At 58.9% G+C, this 21,261-nt stretch overlaps 1 protein-coding gene across 1 annotated transcript; it reads left to right on the top strand.

Annotated features, from left to right (window-relative positions):
- Positions 1–400: 400 nt before the first annotated feature.
- On the top strand, positions 401–20,983 carry PIK3R2 (phosphoinositide-3-kinase regulatory subunit 2). Its single transcript, XM_005496451.4, has 16 exons — positions 401–586; positions 7,360–8,083; positions 12,320–12,412; positions 12,783–12,845; positions 13,777–13,908; positions 14,099–14,300; positions 14,569–14,654; positions 14,925–15,030; positions 15,117–15,215; positions 15,343–15,523; positions 15,710–15,835; positions 16,078–16,220; positions 16,425–16,601; positions 16,828–16,899; positions 17,096–17,266; positions 17,815–20,983. Exons 2-16 carry the CDS (start codon positions 7,744–7,746, stop codon positions 18,005–18,007), a joined length of 2,184 nt encoding a protein of 727 aa, XP_005496508.1. The 5' UTR covers positions 401–586; positions 7,360–7,743; the 3' UTR covers positions 18,008–20,983.
- The last annotated feature ends 278 nt before the right edge of the window (positions 20,984–21,261 follow it).

The following is a 21,261-nucleotide window of genomic DNA, read 5'->3' as shown; positions in this document are numbered from 1 at the left end:
CCCGGGACAATCCCGGTACAACCCCTATTCAATCCCAGTTCAATCCCGGTGCTGTGCCCCATTCCCAGTTCAATCCCAGCTCAATTCCGGCTCAATCCCGGTGCTGTGCCCCGTTCCCTGTTCAATGCCGGTACAATCCCCGTTCAATCCTGGTTCAATGCCAGTGCTGTGCCCCGTTTCCGGTTCAATCCCGGTTCAACCCCGGTTCTACCCCGGTTCTATCCCGGTTCAATCCCGGTGCCCGATGCGGTGCCTGCTCCATTCGCCACCAGGGGGCGCCACCGCGCCCTCCCTCCGGGCTCTCTCGGCTCCTTCCGGAGAGTCTCGCGGGAGGGGCGGGGCCCCGATAGCGATCGGGCCAGGGGAGGGGCGGGGCCGGAGCCTTCGGTCAGCTCCGTCCTCTGTCGTCTGCTCTCGGTTATTTCCGGGATAGATTCGGGCAGTTCCGTTCTCTCTCGTCGGCTGTCGGCTGTTTCCGGGGCGGGTTCGGGCCGTTCCGGCGGCGCTCGGGCCTGTCCAAGGCTCTGCCGGGCCGGAGGCAGCAGCGGGCTGGAGGCGAGCGGCGGCGGATGGGGCCGGCGGAGAGGTGCGGCGGGGCCGGGAGCGGCGGGATCGGGATCAGGGGCATCGGGATCGGGGACAGCGGGCCCGGATCGGAACCAGGCCCAGGGTGGGCGTCGGGACCCCCTGATCGTGAGGCGCCCCGGGGCTTGGCTCTGTCCCTCAAGGGGCAGCCTCGAGGATGTCCCCGGACCCTTCGGGAGCTGCCGGCGCAGGGTGTCCCGCTGCCAGGACACTGCCACTGCCGTGTGGCTTCGCCGTGATGCCGGGGCTATGCCCCCCGGTCCCCCCCAGGGCTGATCCTGTGTCCTCCCATTGACGGGGCTGGATCCCCGATTCCTCCCGATCCGTCCCTGTCCCCCCATTGTCGAGGATATGCCCCCCTGTCCGCCCCAGGGCTGTCTCTGTGTCCTCCCATTGCCGGGGCTGTGGCCCCCTATCCCCCCCCCCCCCGTGCTGTCCCTGTCCCCCCCATTGTCGGGACTGTACCCCCCCATTTCCCCTCGAGCTGTCCTTGTCCCCCTCGCTGCCGGGGCTGTACCCCTGATCCCCCCTGAGCTGTCCCTGTCCCCCCATTTCTGGGGCTATGCTCCCCAATCCCCCTCGAGCTGCCTCTATCCCCTCCATTGCCGGGGCTGTGCCCCCGATCCTCCCCCCCCACCCCCGAGGTGTCCCTGTCCCCTCCATTGTCGGGACTGTACCCCCCATTTCCCCCTGAGCTGTCCCTGTCCCCCCCATTTCCCCATGAGCTGTCCCTATCCCCCCATTGCCGGAGCTGTCCCCCCCACCCCCAATCCTGCCCCGAGCTGTCCCTGTCCCCCCCATTTCCCCCCGAGCTGTCCTTGTTGCTCCATTGCCGGGGCCCGGATCCCTCCTGGTTGTCTGCAGCCATCACAGATCCCCCTCTGTGCCACTGTCCCCACACTGGTGACAGTGCAGGGATCCCCCATCACTGAGGGTCCTGGGGTTCCCGTGGGCCTCTCAGGTCCCAGCTCTGTTCCCCCTGCCCTGGGGCAGCTCACACCCAGCGGTTCCCAGGCTGGAGCTGGTGGCCCGGGGATGTGCCAGGTTCAGCCCAAGGGTGGCTTTGCAGGGCATCCCCCAAGCCCTGCTCTGGCATGAGCCCCCCCACTCCTTCCCAGGGAGGTTGGCCATTGCATTTCTTCCCTTCCTGGGGCTGTTTCTCAGCCCCTTGAGGAGAAAGGTTCCCATGGTCTTGTGCCTCCTGAACTGGGGGTCTGTGATCAATGAGGGGATAAAACCAGGGGGTAAAACTGTGGAGAAAAGCGAGCTGTGGGGAGCTGGAGCAGCCCCAGCGCTGCCTTTCAATGGAGCCGAGGCTGCCTCTCCTCCCATTAATGCAGCTTTGATTTCCCAAGCAGCTCTTGGAGCCGCTGGGGAACTGGCCCTGTGACTTTCTCTGTGAGAGCAGAGAATGGAGACAGCTGAGTAAATATAGCCTAAATCACTGCTTTCCTGGCCATTCCCCCACCCTTCCCCGCCATGCCAAGGGCTGCTGTGTCCCCGGGGCTGCACTGGCCTCTGCTCTAGCCTTCCACCCTGTGGGAAAGTCCAGGGCATGGTTTGGTTTCTTTGGTGGCTCTCTTTGACATGGGCAGCTCGTGCTTCCAGCTTCGTGGCACGGCCTCGTTCCTCCTAAAGCTGATTTCTGCCCCAAACCCCAGCATTCCCAGCTCGCTGGAACAAGGTTTTAGGCACACAGGAAAATCCTCTGTGCCTGCAGTTGGGTCTGGCTTGGACAAAGGCGCTGGGCTGGAAGGGAGAGCGCGGCTCAGCTGGAATGTGGCGAGCAGCAGAGTGGTTTGTGGAGCCAGTTTGGAGCCGTGTCAGAGCTCTGAGTGCCGGGGTGTGTTTACAATGAAAAAGAGTATTTATAATATCGAGGGCTCTTTTAATTCCTCTGGGAATCTCTGGAGCCGCAGCTTGGAGCTAAAGTAGCTGGGTAATGGAAGATGAAAAGCAGACAGAGGAAGGGATGGTGGATTTCTTCTTCTTCCTTCAAGTTGGAAGGTCTTGGCTCTCTCACCAATATCCAAATCATGCTGCTCTATTAACTTGGGTGCTTCTTACCTCGTCGGTTACTTCATGTGATTGCTGAGCTGTGCAGAGCTGCTAATAAATCATATAAATTCCAAATACCCTGGGGAATGTGATTTTAAGCAGATAAGTTAGCAAGAGCAGTTGGATTTTTTTTTTTTTTTCATGTACTTAGGTTTTTTTTAGAACTGTAATTTTTTTGCCAAAATCCAGCTCCTGGGTTTCTATATCCCTAAAGCCAGCTCCATGAATGCTCCTAAAATGGAATTAGTGTGTTCTTGCTGCGTGGGGGATGGTGTAAGAGCAGCTTGGAGTGAGGTGCTGGGTCCTTCTCTGCCCACTGCCAGCAAATAAAAGTCTCTGGCCACATAAAAATGTCTTGTAGGCAGGAGGAGAATTTTTGTGAGGTGGTTGAGAAAGAACAAGCTTCAGCTGGAGCAAGGAAGTGTGAGAAGTCTTGGAGTAGGTGTGCAGACTGAGGTGCTCTCACACTGTCCAGCCTTTGAGCAGGAGTCTCTGGGACCTCCAGTGGTCTCCCAAAAGTGAGGAAGCTGTTGGTCATCTTGTTTTATTCAGCTCCTCGTGTCCCTGCTAATCATGACATTGACCTTTTCAGTGAAATATTTCAGATATTCCTTCATTTCCTCGGGCTTTGGTGAATAAAGCAAGATATTTAATGAGACTCAGGCGTGAGCAGGAGATGCTCATGTCCTTGGCAGAGGGTGGCTTGTGGCTGTGGGCAGGAGCTGCTGCTGGCTAGCTGAGAAGCATTTTTGGGGAAAAGAAGAGGTGAAAACTGCATTGGCTGTCCCATGCCTGGCTGGGGCACAGCTCAGGCATAGCTCCCCTCCTCCCCTGCAGCTTTTCCCTGTTTGGAAGGAAATACCAGCTGGCTTGGCAGCGCCGTGGCCAGCCCGGGCTCGGCTCTCCCTGCTCCGCTTCCCCAGGGGCAGCTGCTGGAGCGCGTCCAGCTCCGCTTCCCGCCCGCCCCAGCTCCCTGCAGGCTCTCCCAGCTCCTTCCCCCACTGCTCCTCGTGGCACTGCTGCCTCCAGCACGGCCTGCCTCATGGCTCCAGCCTCGCCAGACCTTTCTCCAGTCATTGTTCCTGCCTGGGAGCTCAGGGCTTTGCTGTGCTGTTTGTCCTGGTTATAAATCAGGGGTTTGCCCAACCCCTGCCCTCTCTGCCACTCGGTGGGCACAGGATGACCCATGGTGTGCTTGCCATTGCCAGCTCCAGGAGCTGAGGCCATCAGAGCTGCCCTGGCTGCGTGGGTCAGAAGGATGTGATGCAGCAGCAGATGTCACCGTGGCAGGCAATTCCCTGTCCATTTTTATTCCCATCCATCATTGCATTGTTCTATTTTCTCTTTGTATTAAAGGAAAAGTTTGGTTTTTTTGTCTGTAACTTGCAGTTCAAACTCGATATGGTGTTTGTTTTGCTTGCTGAGGATCTGATGTAACTTGGAGAGGTTGGAGCTGTGTATACTGGTGTGAGCATATTCTTCTTTTAAATATTTTTATGCATTCTTTCCTCTCAGTCTTACTTCAAGTCAAGCTGCACTTTGAACTGCATTTGGAACTGGGTTAAAAAGCACAGGAACCACATTTAAAATGTTAAGATGCTTTTATTTATGTGCTGGGCACAGACAAAAAGACTTGTAATGTGTTTTTTGTTTCAAACCGATGTATTAAACAAAGAAAGTATTGACAGCAGTTAATGAATCGAGGGATTGTTTCTGGGCGCTGAGATAGATTTACCAAAGGTATTTAGCTGTCTGATGCATGGGATTTTCAGAGCAGCCTAAGCAAGTGCTCGCCAGCACAGACACACGAGGTTCCTCTCTGAGAGCTGAGCAAAGCTGGAGCTGGGCCCAGCAGAAATCTTTTGGCGAGGTGCTGCTCTCTCCTGCTCCGAGGTGCGCTTCCAGCCGACAGGCTCGTGCGTGTCCCGGCCTCTCAGCGCTGCCTTCCCTCCAAAGAGCTGTTCCAGGGCTTTGGGAAGTGTGTGTTCCCAATCCCCAGAGCTCTGCCAGCTGCTCTCCAAGGGTGCAGCTCAGCCAGGGAAGCCTCTGCAGGACAGAGCACAGCTGTTGCCCCGGAGAGGACGGTGCTGGCACTAACCATGAGGATTTGGGTCTCCTGGGGGGCTCCTCACTCATGTTCATGAGCACTCAGTGCCCACCTGGGCTGAGTGTGAGGAAAGCAGGTGAGGCTTCTCCAGGAATAGCCTGGCTCTGAGTTGTCTGGATTTTTTCATGTGCCCAGTGACCTGCTGGGATGTGGAGAGCGTGGTGGCACAGAGCTGTGCCTGCATTCCCACCCCAGGGAAGAAGGCTGTGAAGGAGTCAGTTGGAAGAAGCTGTGGGACCTGCTCTTTGGAGACACTCGGTGCTCCAGAGTCACTCTCCTCTTCCCAGCCCTCCACGCAGATCTGCTTTTAAAAGCTACTGAACGAGTTTGCCAGGCCTGAGCGTTTTGTCCTCCCAGCCTCTTCAGCTGCACTGGCTTGTCGGAGCCGCCTGCAGTCGGGGCTGGGATCCGCGGGTGGAAGCTGAGGGGATGCCTGTGGGGGAGCCTTGACCCTTGCTGCCTCTGGGTGCTCTCTGGAGTCTGTCCTCTCTGAGAGGAGCCACTCTGGGGTCTGGGAGGAGCTGGAGCTGCCAGCGCCGTGCCCAGCGGCCACTCAGGCCCTTGGCATGCAGACAGTGCCCCCGGCACGGCGACTCCGCTCTGGGGGACCCTGACAGGCAGCGCTCAGAGGGGCAGCCAGTCAGCCTGGTCATAAATCTCTCTTTATGCTCTGGATTATGAAGTAATATTTTCCTGGCTAGGGCTGGTTGGATTGGGGAAATGCGGGCTCTGCTGCGAGTTCCTTGCAGCCACTATCCCAGCACGATGGGAGCTTTCACAGCGGCCGTGCTGGGCTGTGCTGCTTCCCCCGTGAACATCAGAAACCTCTGTAGGTTCTCTCCATGAATTCTGCAGTCTGGTGTTGCTCCTGGAGCTCTGGAGAAGCTCTCCAGCAAGTTGGATCAGGCTCAATCCTGTTCCCCACCCGCCTCTGGCCGCAAGTGCCTCACCTCCCCGCGGGCAGTGCCTGTTCATTCATGGCAAAGACAGCCCGGCTGGGACGCCTGCCCGAGCTCAGGCAGGCGGTGCGGGCTCTGGCTGCTGCACAGGTTTCCTGTGCCATGGCCTCTTTGTGCCTTTTGTCCTTGTCACGGGAAGGAGCCCTGGTGCCGAGCTGGAGAGCCTGGCTGTGAGAGGTGGGGCTGGCTCCTCTCTCTCCCGATCCCAGACTTTGTGGCAGCACGTGCAGATGTGCTGACACGTGCAGGGGTGATATACCACGTGCAGGAGGAAAGAGGGATTTGTAGCTGATATGAACTGTAAAGTGTAACTGGCCCGGAAGGGTTATTTTGAAATCCTGCAGATCACCACCGTTGGTGCCTGTCACAGAGTCCAACCAGCAGTCAGAGCAGCCCTGGCTTGGTGCCATGCTTGGTTGTTCATGACCCCTCTGGGAAGGGTGTCCTGGCTCCCTTTGCCTCCTCACCTCCCTCTGCCCAGGCTCCCACAGCCCTGAGAAGCACCTTCCTGCTCGCTAATAGTTTTCAGATGAGGCTCAAGACTTTGAGCTGGGTTTGGTGGTTTCTGGGCCAAAACAGCTCAAGCCTTTAGCAGGATTTTAGCAGCATTTGAGCAGGCCCAGGGTGTCCCTGGGAAGGCTGGGTTCTGGCTGCCCCGGTGCCTTGCAGGTCCGGTCCTCGGCCGCACGCCATTTCTGCGGGAAGCAGAACTCTGGGATTTGCCTGAGGGAAGTGGAAAACTGGCCTGTGCAGCCAGGAGGGGATGGGAAAAGAGGACGTGCCTGGCTGGTGGGAATGTCCCGGCTCGTACATATCTTCAGCAACATGTTATAACCCAGGTTTATTCTTTTTTGGTGGATTTCTGGGCAGGGCAGGCAGCATATTCAATTTCTCTCTGAATAGCTGAAAGGCAGTTAGGAGCTCTAAGTAGACTTGAAGGCTTCTGAAGATTATTTTAACTCCTTTTGCCTCCATCTCTGCGAAGAGAACCTGTGCCTGCACTTGATGCTGCTGCTGCTGCTTTTGAAAAGTTCAAAAATTGACTTTTTGCTCAGAGCAAAGCTTTGAAGTGCTGTTCTGTGGGAATGGCAGGGCATCTCGAAAGCCTTTTGCTGAAAGCGTGGTTAACCTACATTTATGGGCAGCTCCCTTCAGAAGATGCCTTTGTGGGGGATTGCCTGGCGAGATGTAAAGGTGAACAGTGAAATTTAATCGATTTAACAAGGGAAGGTTAAATCTGTTTGTTCTGCTCCCATTCAGGGCCTGCAGCTGGTGGGTGCAGGGTCACCCTTTTCTGTATGCAAAAGTTATCCTGCATAAAGGCTGTTTTGTCCCACTTGTTGTCTCCTTGTTTGCATAAGTGCTGCGAGGAGGGTAAGCTGAAGAAGCAGGGGTGAACCTCTTTAAGATGCAGAGCTGGTGCCTGGCTGTAGCAGAGAGGAGGCAGCGTTCCTGCCCGCAGCCACGGGCTCCTCTCTTGCTTTTGGGAGTGTAAATCGGGATTAGCATGCCCTGCTTGGATCCAGGGCTCTGCTAGGTAGGAGAGAAACGAGTCCTGCCTCTCTCAGGTGAACCCTGGTTTGAATGTTGGCGTGTCAGGAGGGTGTGGGGTGCCTGGCTGTGCAGTGACAATTCTTCTTCTCTTTGCAGGCACTGGGAAGGGGAACATAGCGTGCCACGCTGTTCCAGGCTGGAAGCCTACTGTGCTTTTCCTCCCCAGACTCCAAGAGACTGGTTTTTTTGGTGAAACAGACCCTGATCTCGGGTTTCTTTGCTGCATGCCCGCTCACCAGTGCTGGATTATGTTCGTCTCCTTCTCCCTTTGCTCCATAATTTGGCTGAATCGTGGTTTCAAGCTGAGGAAAAGGGGCTGCACCTAAGCGCTCCTGGGCACCCAGACCAGGCTCCTGGGGTGCTGCTTCACACAGAGACAGTTCAGAGAGCTGATGGAGCAGAGCTGCCTCTGAGGGCTCTCCTCTCCCACCTGGAACGTGCTGCCTCACCCTTCAGAGCCCTTCTCCCGCTGCAGAGAGGATGGGCAGCACCGACGGCTTCCAGTACCGCGCGCTCTACCCCTACCGCAAGGAGCGCGAGGAGGACATTGACCTGCTGCCCGGGGACATCCTGGTCGTGAGCAAGGGGGCCCTGCAAGCCTTGGGCTTCAAAGATGGAGATGAGCAGACCCCCAATCAGATCGGGTGGATCCTGGGCGTCAACGAGCGCACCAAGCAGAAGGGAGACTTCCCCGGCACCTACGTGGAGTACGTGGGGCCGGTGAAAATCGCTGTCCCCTCACACCGGCCCCGGGTGCAGAGACCCCTGCCTGCCACACCCGGGGCCACTGGTGGCCGGCTGCCCGAGGCTCTGGAGCAAGGTAAGCCCTGCTGTGTGCCCTGTTGCTCTGGGGCACCTCCACAGTCTTGCTGTGTGACTGGCTTCATAGAACAGCAGTGAAACCCTCAGCTCGGCAGCACTGGCTTGCCCCACCAGCAGCAGTACAGTTGAGTCACAACCAAAAGCCAGCCTCTCTCAGTGCTGGCCCAGAGGAAAGCACTTTGTTCCTCCAGCTTGTCAATCTGCTCAGCAGAGCTTCCTGGGGCGAGCTTTGTCCCACTCTTACATCTCCAAGATCCTTCTCCCCCTCTGTTCTGCAACCAGCCAGGATCCCCACGGTCCCTCTCCCTGCTCCACTGAGTTTTGCCAGGCTCCCTCCCTTCAGGATAAGTCCTGACCTCTCCCAGCCACCACCTCCCCGCCCCTGCAGCGCCTGGGGCAGTGCTCCCTGCCAAGAGCTGCTCAGCCCTGCTGAGAGACACAATTACTTGTCTCTGGGCAAGAGGAGAAAAGTCAGGGTCTAAAAGAGTTCTTCTGAGAACTGGAGCTAATTGCTTGTCTGCCTGGCAGCCTGCCCACCCTGCGGGTCGCAGAGCCCTCGCTGGGGCCAGGCAGCCACCCTGGGGCTGGGCATGGGCTGTCCTGCACCTGCAGCTGCCTCCAGCCTGCCTGGCCTTGGCACAGACCCGGCCTGGGAGAGCCAATGTGCCTCAGCCCTGCCTGTGGAGCTGTGGCAGCTGCCTGCTCTCAGCCTGTTTGTTTGGCTCCCAGGCACATAAACCCCGTGGCCAGGGCTCTGCAGCCCCCAGGGTTTCCCCCTTCTACTCTTCCATTGTGAGACCCCCACCTGCCGTGCTGAGTCTGGGTCTGGACAAGGCAAGAAAAATATGAGTCTGTTAGAGTGAGTCCTGAGGAGGCCACAGAAATGCTCCTAGGGCTGGAGCAGGGCTGGGAGAGCTGGGGGTGTTCACCTGGAGAAGAAAAGGCTCTAGGAGACCTTATTGTGGCCTTCCAGTGCTTATGTAAAAGAGGGAGAGAGGCTTCTTATACAGACAGATAGTGATAGGACAAGGGGGAAGTTTTAAATTAAAAGAGGGAGAGATTTAGATTAGATGTTATGAAGACATTCCTGACTGTGAGGGTGGTGAGGCCCTGGCACAGGTTTCCCAGAGCAGCTGTGGCTGCCCCATCCCTGGAAGTGTTCCAGGTTGAGCTGGATGGGGTTTGGAGCAACCTGATCTAGTGGAGGATGTCTCTGCACAAGGCAGGGGGGGTTTAATGGGGGATCTTTTAAGGTCCCTTCTAATCCAAACCATTTTGTGATCCTCTGGGGGGTGACAGCCACACTTGGCCTTCCCATGCCTGACAGATCTCGTGCTGGTGTCCATGGGAGGAGCGGGGTCAGCAGCAGGAGCTGGAGAGTGCCAGGGAACGCTCCCAGCTGGCAGCGCTGCATCCTCCCCGTCCCTCTGTGCCTGGGAGCCACGGCTACCCCAGCAGATGCTTCTGGCTGTGTGAAAACACCTCTGGGGTCTTACGAAACCAGGCTTGTGGGGCTGGTGCAGCTCCCTGCAGCTGCCTCCCGCTCCCGGAGCCGGAGGGGCGGCCCCAGGAAACATCTCCGCAGGGTGGGAATGCGGCCGGGCCCCGCTGCGTTTGGCTTGGCAGGAGAGCCTGACCTGAGTCATCCCGCTTGCAACCTGCCTTTCCAAGAAAGCTGCTCCTCTCAGGAGCCTGGGATGTGCTCTGTGCTGCTGCTCGGTGCTGCTGGGATGTGCTCGGTGCTGCCTGTGCTGCCCTTGCCTGCACGGTGCTCCCTCTGGGGCTGGATTTCTGCCCTCCTCACCCCTCCCCTCTTCTCAAGGGGGTTTGGTCTGGGTGGTCAAAGCCACTGGTGGGGTCTGTGGGAGGCGGAGTAAGATATGTGCCAAAGCTCCTGAAGCACAGCAAAGATAAATTTGGGAAGGAAAGCAAAAGCCTGCCTCTCTGCATCGTGCGCTGGGATGGAGGGTGGGGTACCAAGGCACGTGAGACCAGCTTTGTCCCACTCTTACATCTCCAAGATCCTTCTCCCCCTCTGTTCTGCAACTAATCAGGATCCCTGTGCTCCCTCTCCCTGCTCCACTGAGTTTTGCCCTGTGGGGCCATCCCCAGAGCCAGCCTCCACTCTGGGCACAGGGAGGCAGTTCAAACACCCAGAGCCTGCTGCTTTGATCCCTCTATGGGCCATTCACTTAAGAGCTGGACTTGAAGATCTTTGTGGTTCCCTTCCAGCTCAGGATATTCTGTGATACTTTATTTCTGTATTCTGCTGGAGAGACACATTTTTGCAATGGAAAAACCGTATTTGAGCCAAGCCTGTCTTATTTCCTCATGGTGTGCACTTTAGGAGGTGCAGAACCATCTCCTGAAAGCTCCTTCCCTGCTTTCCAGCTCCTGCCCTGGCTGGCAGGGACCCCTGAGCCCCTCAGTGTCCCTCGTGGAGCAGGGCCAGCCCCACAGCTGTCCCGGGAGCAGCGTTGTGCTGCTGGATTTACGAGCTGCTGGTGTTTGCCTTCCGCAGAGAACACGAGCGGAAAATGCGGCTCGGGAATATTTCCGCAGCTGCCCGGGCTGTGCTGTGAGCAGCCTTGTTCACCACGGCAGCCCAGCCCGGAGGCCCGGCAGGCTCAGGAGTTGCTGCTGGCTCCCCGCTCTGTGCCTGACAAAAAAAGACAAGCTGCTGCCTGCTGAAGCAGCACATTCCCGGCCGGGCCACGTGGGCAGCGCCAGTATTTACTCTCCTTTCAGTTCTTCCCAAGGGTCAGGCAGGGAGCTGCCAGCCTGGAAGTTTGCCTGCAGCTTCCCCACACCAACACCGTGCCCAGGAGCTCACTCCATTGTGGGATTGTCCCCGCTTCCAGCAGCACAGACCTTTGCAGAGCTGCTGGGTGCCTGACACGTGTCCTTCCCTTCCCTTCCCTTCCCTTCCCTTCCCTTCCCTTCCCTTCCCTTCCCTTCCCTTCCCTTCCCTTCCCTTCCCTTCCCTTCCCTTCCCTTCCCTTCCCTTCCCTTCCCTTCCCTTCCCTTCCCTTCCCTTCCCTTCCCTTCCCTTCCCTTCCCTTCCCTTCCCTTCCCTTCCCTTCCCTTCCCTTCCCTTCCCTTCCCTTCCCTTCCCTTCCCTTCCCTTCCCTTCCCTTCCCTTCCCTTCCCTTCCCTTCCCTTCCCTTCCCTTCCCTTCCCCTCCCCTCCCCTCCCCTCCCCTCCCCTCCCCTCCCCTTCCCTCCCCTGGCTGCTGTGTCTCCCCTCGAGCCCTGGGTGCAGGAGGCTGAGCTGGGTGCTCAGTTCCAGCTTGCTGCGCCTTGTGGTGAGACCACACCAGGCGAGCTCGGGTCAGATCCATGACAACGGAGCTGTTTCGCAACGGGGAGCAGCCTCTTGGCTCTGCCTCTGCACAGTGGAGTGTGCTGGGTGTCCTCACCCTCTGCGGGCTCCCCAGGGTCTGCCAGGTGCTCTGGACCAGCCTGGAGGAAGCTCCTGCTCGGGCTGGTGCTGCTTTAGAAGGGGATGGAGCCTGGCACCGCTCATCCCTCGGCAAACCTCCTGCTGGCAGCTCCTCAGCCAGGCCTGCGTGCTCCTGCCCCGGCATGCACAGGGGAGGGGGTGCCTGCAGCCAGAACCTCAAGATTTTCTGGAAGTGGCAGTGGAATACCGCCTGAAACAGGGCTGCAGATCCCCCAGGAATGGGGGGATGCTGGTCCCGTGCCACGGGCTGGCTGTGCCCTGTAGCAGCTTGCACAGAGGCTGTGGGCTCACGGGGAGGGGGAGGCACAGGGCCGGTTTCCATGTTAAACGAGCAATCAAGGGCAGGAATTTGCTGACACGGCGTTCTGTCTGAATCGCTGGATTAATCACAGCTCACCACGACGAGCAGAGCGAGCTCCCTGGCCCCGCTCCCCTGCCAGCCCTACGCAGCCCCTGTGCTGGGCAGGGACCCAGCCCTGAGCTCCAGGAGCCCTGGTAACCCCTGTGCTGCCTGCCCGGGGGGGTGCAGGTCCCCAGGGGGGTGGGCTCTGTCTCCAGGCCTCTGCACAGAGCAGCAGATATCTCCCTGTGCACACCCAGTCAGGGCTGGAGCTCAACAAGTGCTGGGCAGGTTGCTTGCAGGCTGCATGCTGTGTTTGCCTCACAGCAGGGGCCACAGCTTTCCTTGCTCCTGTTGGGAGTTGCCTGGGTTGTACCCTGACCCAGCTGTGCTGCTGGTGCTGAGCCCTTCTCTCCCTCCCTCTCCCCCCAGGGTCTCCTCTCCCGGACTTGCAGGAGCAGTTCAGCCCTCCCGAGATTGCTCCGCCGCTCCTGGTGAAGCTGGTGGAAGCTATTGAGAAGAAAGGTAAGGGGGCCATGCTGATACACCCCAAAACCCCACAATGAAACCTGAGCTTTGTGGGACACACAGGACGCAGCTGCTCTCATCTTCCTCCCTGGGTTGAGCTGCTGAGGCCCGTGAGGGTGTTTGGGTTGAGCACCTACACACACTGGGTGGGTGCTGGGGTTTGGGAAGTGTTTCTCAGATCCCAGCCTGGATCTGTGCCATGGTGGAGAAATGGGGCCACTGAACCGGGTGTCCTGGGGACCAAGGGGGCTGCAGCAGGGGGATTGGCTTGGACACCATCCAGGCCTGGCCATGCCACAACCATGGCCCAGCTGGCACCGAAACAGTGCCTGGGCTGGAGCTGACAGCAGTGTCCCCCCTTCTGCAGGGTTGGACAGCGAGATGTTGTACAGGACATCTGGCTCCGAACTGAGGCAGGCGCTGAGAACCGGTAAGAACCAGCTCGGCGCAGTGGAGGCGAATCGGCTCAGATGGAGGAGATTAGTGGATGTGACAGCGCCAGCAGTAATGCAATCCAGGCCAGGCTCGCCTGTCCCCGGCAGTTCCTGACTCCCAGCACGCTGCCTCTGGGGCTGGGCTGTCCCCATCCCACCACAGCCTTGTCCTGCGTGGAAGGGATGGGACAGGGGGGATCCCTGGCTCCATCCGTGGGGGGCTGGCTCACAGAACCCCTGTGCCTGTCCCCTGCTCTCCTGATGGGGCTGCTGGAGGCTCCTCTGGCTCTGTCATGCCACTAATAAGCAAGGGAGGATCTTTGAGCTTGGCTTGGTGGCTGGAGCCGATGTCTGTGCTCCCAGGGAGCCCTGGGAGCCGTCTGCCTCTCGGCTGGGCTGGGGCCTCATCCGGCACCACGCTGGCGAGTCCCCTCCCGCAGACGTTCCTGCAAACCCCAAGCACACAGAGCTGCCAGGCTGTGCTCTTGGGACAGGCTTTTTGTGCTTCCCAAAATCCAGGCTGTGCTCTTGGGAGAGGCTTTTTGTGCTTCCCAAAATCCTGTGTTCGAGGGAGGCGTGTGGCTGCTCAGTCTGTGCTCGACTCTTGCTGGCAGCAGAGAGCAAAACTCTCACCTGAGCTAAGCCTGCCCAGAATTCTTCTGTTGGGGCTCAGAGCAAAGGTTGTGAGTACCCAGAATGATCTCTGCTCTCTCCCAAGGGGAACTGCTGGGGTTCCCAGAGCTAGCTTATTTATGGGGTGCACATTGTGTGTCACATGAGCTGCCTGAAGGCTGCCTGGGCTCCCTCGTGGTGCTAAATGAGCTCTCATGATAGCTTGCTGCTGTGTGATGGTTTGTGGGCTGGATGTTGGCAGCTGGGTGCCCAGTGCTGTGTCCACCCTCCCATGGGAAATCTGTGCCCTGACAGATTGGACCCTGGGTGACCTGGAGCCCCTGGATGTGCACTCCCTGGGCGAGGCACTGCGAGGTTACCTGCAGGACCTGCCCTCCCCCGTGGTGCCAGTGTCAGTGCACGGAGATATCCTTCGCATCCTGCAGGGTAAGGGCCTCCCTGGCTGCCTTGGGAATGGGTGCCTGGGTGGGGTGGGATATTAAAATAAGCCCTGTCCCTATGGGGCCTGGCACACGGCCCCCAGTGCTGACAGCTCTCCTGTGCTGTGACACAGCCTGAGCGTGGAGAGTGGTGCCGGCTGTCCCAGCTCTTCCCTCGTGTCTTGCTCTCTCCCCAGAGATCCCCCAGGCAGAGAATTGCCGGAAGCAGCTGCTGCTGGCCCTGGAGTCGCCTGCGGTGCCGCTCCAGAACACGCTCACCCTGCAGTTCCTGCTCCGGCATCTGGGGAAGGTATCGCAGCAGGCCGAGAGCAACAGCCTCCACCCTCGGGCCCTGGGAGAGATCTTCGGGCCCCTGCTCCTCCGGCTGCCTGGCGCCAGGTACGTCAGGCTCCTGGTCCCAGAGTGCTCCCAGCTCCGGCCACTGGGCCTGCCAGGACAAGGAGTCCAGTCCCTGCTGGGCTGCACGTGGGATTGAACTGCAGGCAGCACACAGAGGTGGGGCTCAGAGCTGGGACAGAGCCCTTGCTGCCCTGACAGCCTCAGGTCTGGCAGCTGGGGTGAACCAGCTGACCCCAGGGGATGTGGGAGCAGCGCCATGTTGTACCCCACAACTGCTGTTCTTAACTTGTCTCTTCTCTCCCTGCAGCCCAGAGCTGAGCCCTGACTTCTCCGTGCTGTTTCTGGAGACACTTCTGCAGACAAAGGAGCTGGAGCCAGAGCAGTTGCCTCCAGGTACTGAGATACCCCTTCCCTGGGGCCTGAGGCACTGGCATTTGTGGGTGTGGACTCTCTGCCCCCATGATTGGGTTGCTCAGGGTGTTTTGATGGCCTGGAGGCCGGCTCAAGGTGTTCAGCTGCTGGAGATGTGCCTGGAGCAGCTCCAGTGAACGTGGTGGCCAAGGGGCCTTCCTGTGCCAGTCACTGCAGGGAGGGGGACTCAGGAATTGCCAGTGAGGGGCTGGGATTTGGGCTCACCCTGTTTCCTCCCTCCTCCTCTCACAGCCCTGCCTCCCAAACCGCCGAAGCCGAAGCCCAGCGCAGCCAGCCTGGCCAACGGGAACAACGCGCCCTTGCAGGACGCCGAGTGGTACTGGGGGGACATTTCCAGGTAAGGCAGCTCACACCTGGGGTGCCCTGTCCATCAGCTGAGCCTTGGGGCCACCTCCCAGGCCGTGACCATCCTGTTCCTTGCAGGGAGGAGGTGAATGAGAAGCTCCGGGACACACCAGATGGGACCTTCTTGGTGCGTGATGCCTCCAGCAAGATCCAGGGGGAGTACACACTCACACTCAGGTAGGGCTTTGGGATCCCCTGGGAGCCTCAGGGGTGCAGCTCGTGGGACGTGTCCCTGTGCTTCCCGGGCTGCCAAGGTCTCTGGCTGGGGTGGTGCTAAGTGCCCTCTGCTCTCCCCTGCATACAGGAAGGGAGGCAATAACAAGCTGATCAAGATCTTCCATCGGGAAGGCAAGTACGGCTTCTCGGAGCCGCTGACCTTCGGCTCGGTGGTGGAGCTCATCACCCACTACAGGCACGAGTCACTCGCCCAGTACAACGCCAAGCTGGACACCAGGCTGCTCTACCCCATCTCCAAGTACCAGCAGGTGAGGCCTGAGCTGCAGGGACGTGGCTGGCAAGCACAGCCTGAACCAGGGGTGTTTGTTCATGCATCCCTGCCCTTTTGGTAGTTGATAATGTCCCATCCCTCTCCCTGTGTGCTGGAATGTGTTGTTGTGGGGTTTTGTGGGACCAGCTGGAGCAGGTCCTGACTGAGGCTGTGCCTATGGCAGGACCAGGTGGTGAAGGAGGACAGCGTGGAAGCTGTGGGGGAGCAGCTGAAGGTTTATCACCAGCAGTACCAGGACAAGAGCTGGGAGTACGACCTGCTGTATGAGGAGTACACACGTACATCCCAGGTATGTGGGCACTGCTCTGTCACCCCCTGAGTGCTGGCAGCCACCCTGCTGTGCACAGGGGAGAGCAGAGATGGGGCACCTGTTGCCTCATTTGTCAGCTCATGGACAGGCAATCCCCAGAGGATGGGCTTGGAAGAGAGGGATATTTTGCCTGCAGCAAGGACAGAGCTGCTTTGGGGAAGGTGAAACATTTCTGCACATGTGCAGCAGTGTTCCTCAGCTTCTCCCTCCCTTGTCCCCAGGAGCTGCAGATGAAGAGGACAGCAATCGAGGCCTTCAATGAGACGATCAAGATCTTTGAGGAGCAGTGTCAGACGCAGGAGAAGTGCAGCAAGGAGTACATCGAGCGCTTCCGGAGGGAGGGCAACGAGAAGGAGGTGCAACGGTGAGCATGGGGGTGGTGGGGGCCTGTCCTGCCTGCAGAAGGGCCCCAGGGGCTGCAAGGATCCTCCTGGCTCAGCACAGAGCCGAGGCATGTGGACTCCTTGTCTCTCCAGCAGCATGCTGTGGGCTGGAGCTGGCAGGCTGCCTCCTCTGCCTCCCCCACTCTGGCTCACAGCCTAAACCACCCCCCCCTTATCTCTCCCAGGATCCTCATGAACTCGGAGAAGCTCAAGTCCCGCATCACAGAGATCCACGACAGCAAGATGAAGCTGGAGCAGGACCTGAAGAAACAAGCCTCGGAGAACCGGGAGATCGACAAGCGCATGAACAGCCTCAAGCCAGACCTGATGCAGCTGCGCAAGCTGCGGGACCAGTACCTGGTGTACGTAGTGCCCCTGCAGCGCTTCCCGGGAGCCACCCGCCTGCCTCCCGCGGGGCTCCGCGGCTCGTCGGACCGGCTCGCAGCCCGCTGGGGGCTGGAGCCGCTCCCGCAGCGCGGCCTCGGGGCCCGGCGCTCCCCGGCAGCGGCGGCTGCTGCCCCCTGGTGACGGCCGCGCCCGGGGCTCGCTGCAGCCGCGCTCAGAGCTCTGCTCTCCTCCCCCTCTCAGGTGGCTGACGCAGAAGGGTGCCCGGCAGAAGAAGATCAACGAGTGGCTGGGCATCAAGAACGAGACAGAGGAGTGAGTGTCCTGCTCGTGTGCTGTTGGATTTGGGGGATGTGGGAGCACAGGTTCTGCAGCTGGTTCTGTTTGTGCTGTGGGCAAATCCCAGGATGTGTTCCCTGCCTGATGGGCGATGGCAGCTAGCAGTGAGGGGAGAAATGGGGGCCACACACTCAAATTTAAGGAATCTGACCCTGCCTGTGCTCAACTGCAGTCAATACTCCATGATGGATGACGAGGAGGAGCTGCCCCACCACGAGGAGAGGACGTGGTACGTGGGGAAGATCAACCGTGTGCAGGCAGAGGAGATGCTGTGTGGGAAACGGGACGGCACCTTCCTGATCCGTGAGAGCAGCCAGAAGGGGTGCTATGCCTGCTCCGTGGTGTGAGTATCCATGTGTGGGTGGGGTGGGGATGGGGTAGGGTGGGATCCATGGGATGGGATGGGATGGGATGGGATGGGATGGGATGGGATGGGATGAGATGGGATGGGATGGGATGGGATGGGATGGGATCCATGGAATGGGATGGGATCCATGGGATGAGGTGGGATGGAATGGGATCCATGGGATGGGATGGGATGGGATGGGATCGTATGGGATCCATGGAATGGGATGGGATCCATGGGATGGGATGAGATGGGATGGGATCCATGGAATGGTATGGGATCCATGGGATGAGGCGGGATGGGATGGGATCCATGGGATGAGGCGGGATGGGATGGGATCCATGGGATGGGATGGGATCCCTGGAATGGGGCTGGCCCAGGTTGTGTTCCCACATTGCTCCACCCTCCCCTTGCTGGATGCTGGAGGTGACAGCTCCCATCTGCCTTGGCTTCTCCAGCCATGGCCAGGTGTTTACACTGCTTTGGTGGCCCTGCTTGTGCTCCCCTGTCCCACTGCTGACCCAGGCTCCATGTCTCCCTGGCAGGGTGGATGGTGACACCAAGCACTGCGTGATCTACAAGACAGCGACAGGCTATGGGTTTGCTGAACCCTACAACCTCTACGCCTCCCTCAAGGACCTGGTCTTGCACTACAAGCACACGTCCCTGGTGCAGCACAATGACTCCCTGAATGTCACGCTGGCTCACCCGGTCCTCTCCCAGCCACCAGCCAGATGAGCAGCCCATGCACAACACAACAGCTGCCTTCAGCTTCTCCCCAGGGCGCTGCTTTCTGGCTCTGGACTCTTGCACCCTGTATAGTTGAGTCTCTGTGCTCCTGCTCCTTCAGAGCCTCTTGAGATGTCTGTGACCGTTTCTGATGTCCCTCTTGGTCAGTAGCTGAAACCCGTGTTTCTGATGGGACAGAAAAGGCTGGGCTGTAGATTTGCAGTGGCCTCCAGCCTCTAGGAGGTGGGATCCAGTTGTGATTGAATTGCTGGGGGTGAGCACAGCCCCCTCCCCTTCCCTGACAAGCAGGTCAGATCCCCTTCTTGCTGGCAGGTCGCCCCGCTACGCATCACTGTAGAGCTTTGGTTCTTGATTCCTCGGTGCTGGGACCGAGGGGTTCCCTGCCTGGACACCCGAGGAGGCAGAGGAGGAGGAGGCTCCACTGAGTGTGTGCATCCTTCTCTCTCACTTCTCTGAGTGGCCTCGCAGGCTGTGATGGTGTCTGGTACGAGGGGTGCTGCTCTTGCATGCAGAGACACATTTAGGAAGGAGAAACCTCATCCTCAGTGGGGCTCCCTGGCTGAGATCTTCGCTCCGTGCTGTGCCCCACCTGGCCACCATTCCCTCTTGTCATAACCACCTCTGGAGTGTTGCTGCCTGGGCTGGGAGGATCTGCTTGGCCACGAATCTCCCACCTTAGCTGTGCCAACGAAGCTGTGAAACCCGTGTTGGTACCCGTGTTTTCCTGGCAGGATCTGTGGCATGCACAGCTCGTTGTTTCCGGCCGGTCTCGGTGACTCTCTGCACACGTAACCCATTGAAGCTGACTGTAGCTCTGTAAATATGGTTCTTTTTGTGACCAGCTGCTCCCCTGGTGCTGGTGTTTGCTGAGCCCCCAGTGCCACCCCCAGCGTGGGCAGCAGCTGCCAGGCTGGCACAGCCCCGGGCCCTGCAGCTGAAGCAGGAGAGGGCTGCAGTCCAACGCACACTACAAGCCCTACCTGCAATGAAGGACCTCTCTGCTGCAGGAGGACACATCTGTGGGGCCCAGGGCATGCTGAAATGTATCTGCATGATGGTGAACTATGTATGCAAAGCACTTAAATCATGGGTACTGTATGGGGCCGGGGCAGGGCTGCCCAGCACAGCTGGCTGCTGCAGGCAGGGCGCTGTGTCCGAGCTCAGAGGGCCCCAGGGCAGCCCAGGTGGGTCTGGAAGAGCTTTAAAAGCTGAGCTGAGAGTTGAAGCCGTGGTGGCATTTGCTTTCCTGGGTTATCTCAGCTGCCTGGCTGGAGGAGAGCATTCTTGATCCTCTTGATTTTCCAGAGTGGCTCCTTCCCTCTCTGGGGCTCCTCCTTGGGACAGGCAGGTGGATGCTGTGGAGTTTGGCACTTCTGTTTCCCGTTGCAGCTTGGGTTCTGCTGGATCCATGGGGTGCTCTGTGCTCATGCTGTGCCTGCATCCTGTCCTTGATGTGCCACCTGCACTGTCCCTCCCTCCCTGGCCAGCTCTGCTGCTTTGCCTTGCTCCGGGCTTGTCCCCAGATCCTTCTGGAGCTGGGGCTGCTGGAGCAAACATCCCATTCCTGTTGCTTGTGGCAGCTCTCCTCTGCTCAGCTGTACAGCCCCATTCTGTGTTCTGCATGTTCTCTCCAGGCCCTGGGCCCTGGTTTTGGGTCTGGTTTGTCAGTGTTTGGTGCTCAGGTGCAGGCAGTGGGTCAGGACAGGCTGTGCTTGGTTTCGGGGATCACTTGGGAAAAGCTGCCAGGGATGAGTAAGGGAATAATTTGGGACTTGGGCACGTGAGAGATGAGGGCACGTGGGCCTGGGGCAGGGAGCTCAGTCCTCACAGCTCTATCCAGAATCTTCCTGGGGCCTGTGGAGTGACCAGGGGGCTGCACCAACACTCCAAAGCTTTGACAGTGTTCCCCACCCTTTCAGCCTGGGGACTCTGCTGGTCCTGTGCTTGTCCCTGCACTTCCAGCACATCCCCAGATCCCAGGACAGGCTGCAGGCAGATGGGATCCTCAGCCCCTCATCCCATGGGCTCCACGTTCCACCACCACCCCTAAACTGAGCTTGGGGCCACCCCTGCCTGGGGGATTGCTCCCTGCCCATGCCAGGACCTGCTGAGCATCTGGAAGAGTCTCAGCTTGAAGCTGTCACCTGTCAACACTTGCTTGCTGCTCACCTGGCTTTGCTGCCCAGGGAAATTCCAGCTTCACTTTCTCCTTTATGTGTTTTTCTCCTTTTGGCTGAATTTCTGTTGTTCTCCCCGTGCTGTCCCTTCCTGCTGTCCGGCCACAGCCCAGGGGGGGTCACAGTCATCCCTCCTGCAGCACTGCCTTCCTTCCCTGCCTGCTGGCAGCCTGTCCTTGACGGGGCACTGCTCACAGCGTCCTGTGTACGACGAGGAGGAAGATGCCCTTCCCCAGGGCTGCCTTTCCCTGACGGTGCTTCCCCCTGCTCTCCCCGGGCTGGGCTCCCTCAGCATTAAAAGCTCCTTGTGATTTGTCCTTTTTGCTGCTTTGGCTCGTTCTGAACCCGGCCATGTTTTGAGGCTGTGCTTTGCTGCTTGTGACGCCCGCGTCCCCCAGCCGAGCCGCACGCCCGCGTCCCGTGGGTGCCACATGGCTGTCCCTGCTCCCCAGGACACCGTTTGGGCCTTGTCCCTCCGTGTCCCTGCTCTGGGGGGTCTCCCCCGTGTAACCCCCAAGGTGCCAGTGTGGAGGCTTTGTGCTCGGAGAGGACGCGGTGGCTGCGTGAGGTTTTAGTTTCTAGGTATATGCAATAAAGAATAACCTGCCCCCCGAGCTGTCCGTTACCAGCAGTAGTGCTCTCTGCTCTTTCTGTTGATGTTTACTAATGTAAACCCAGTATTTGTTACTGTAAGAGGAATTTTTTTTTTGTACGGTACTTCAAAAAAACCCACAAAAAACAACCAAAAAAAGAAAAAAAAAGGAAAGAAATAAACAAAATAAACAGAGTTAATGAAGGAGGCTGCTGGATTGCTGTGGGAGGTTGTGCGGGGGCAGGAGAGCGGTGGGGCCGGGCCCCAGTTCCTGGGCTGGGTGCAGGATGTGACCCATCGCTCCAGGATTGTGCACACCGGCTTTGTAGGGCTGAGAAGGGGCCGGAAACAGCGGCTACAAACGGGGGAACCGCGAGGTTCCCGTGATCGAACTCGGGATATCTCGGGCTGCAGCCCCGTCCCGCACCCACCGCAGGCTGTGCCGACACCCAGCCCCGTTTGCTGCTCGGGGA

The sequence above is a fragment of the Zonotrichia albicollis genome, chromosome 29 (assembly GCF_047830755.1).
Source record: "Zonotrichia albicollis isolate bZonAlb1 chromosome 29, bZonAlb1.hap1, whole genome shotgun sequence".
NCBI classification, from domain to species: domain Eukaryota; kingdom Metazoa; phylum Chordata; class Aves; order Passeriformes; family Passerellidae; genus Zonotrichia; species Zonotrichia albicollis.
The sequence above is the reverse complement of the archived record's forward strand: the minus strand, read 5'-3'. Positions and strand labels throughout refer to the sequence as shown.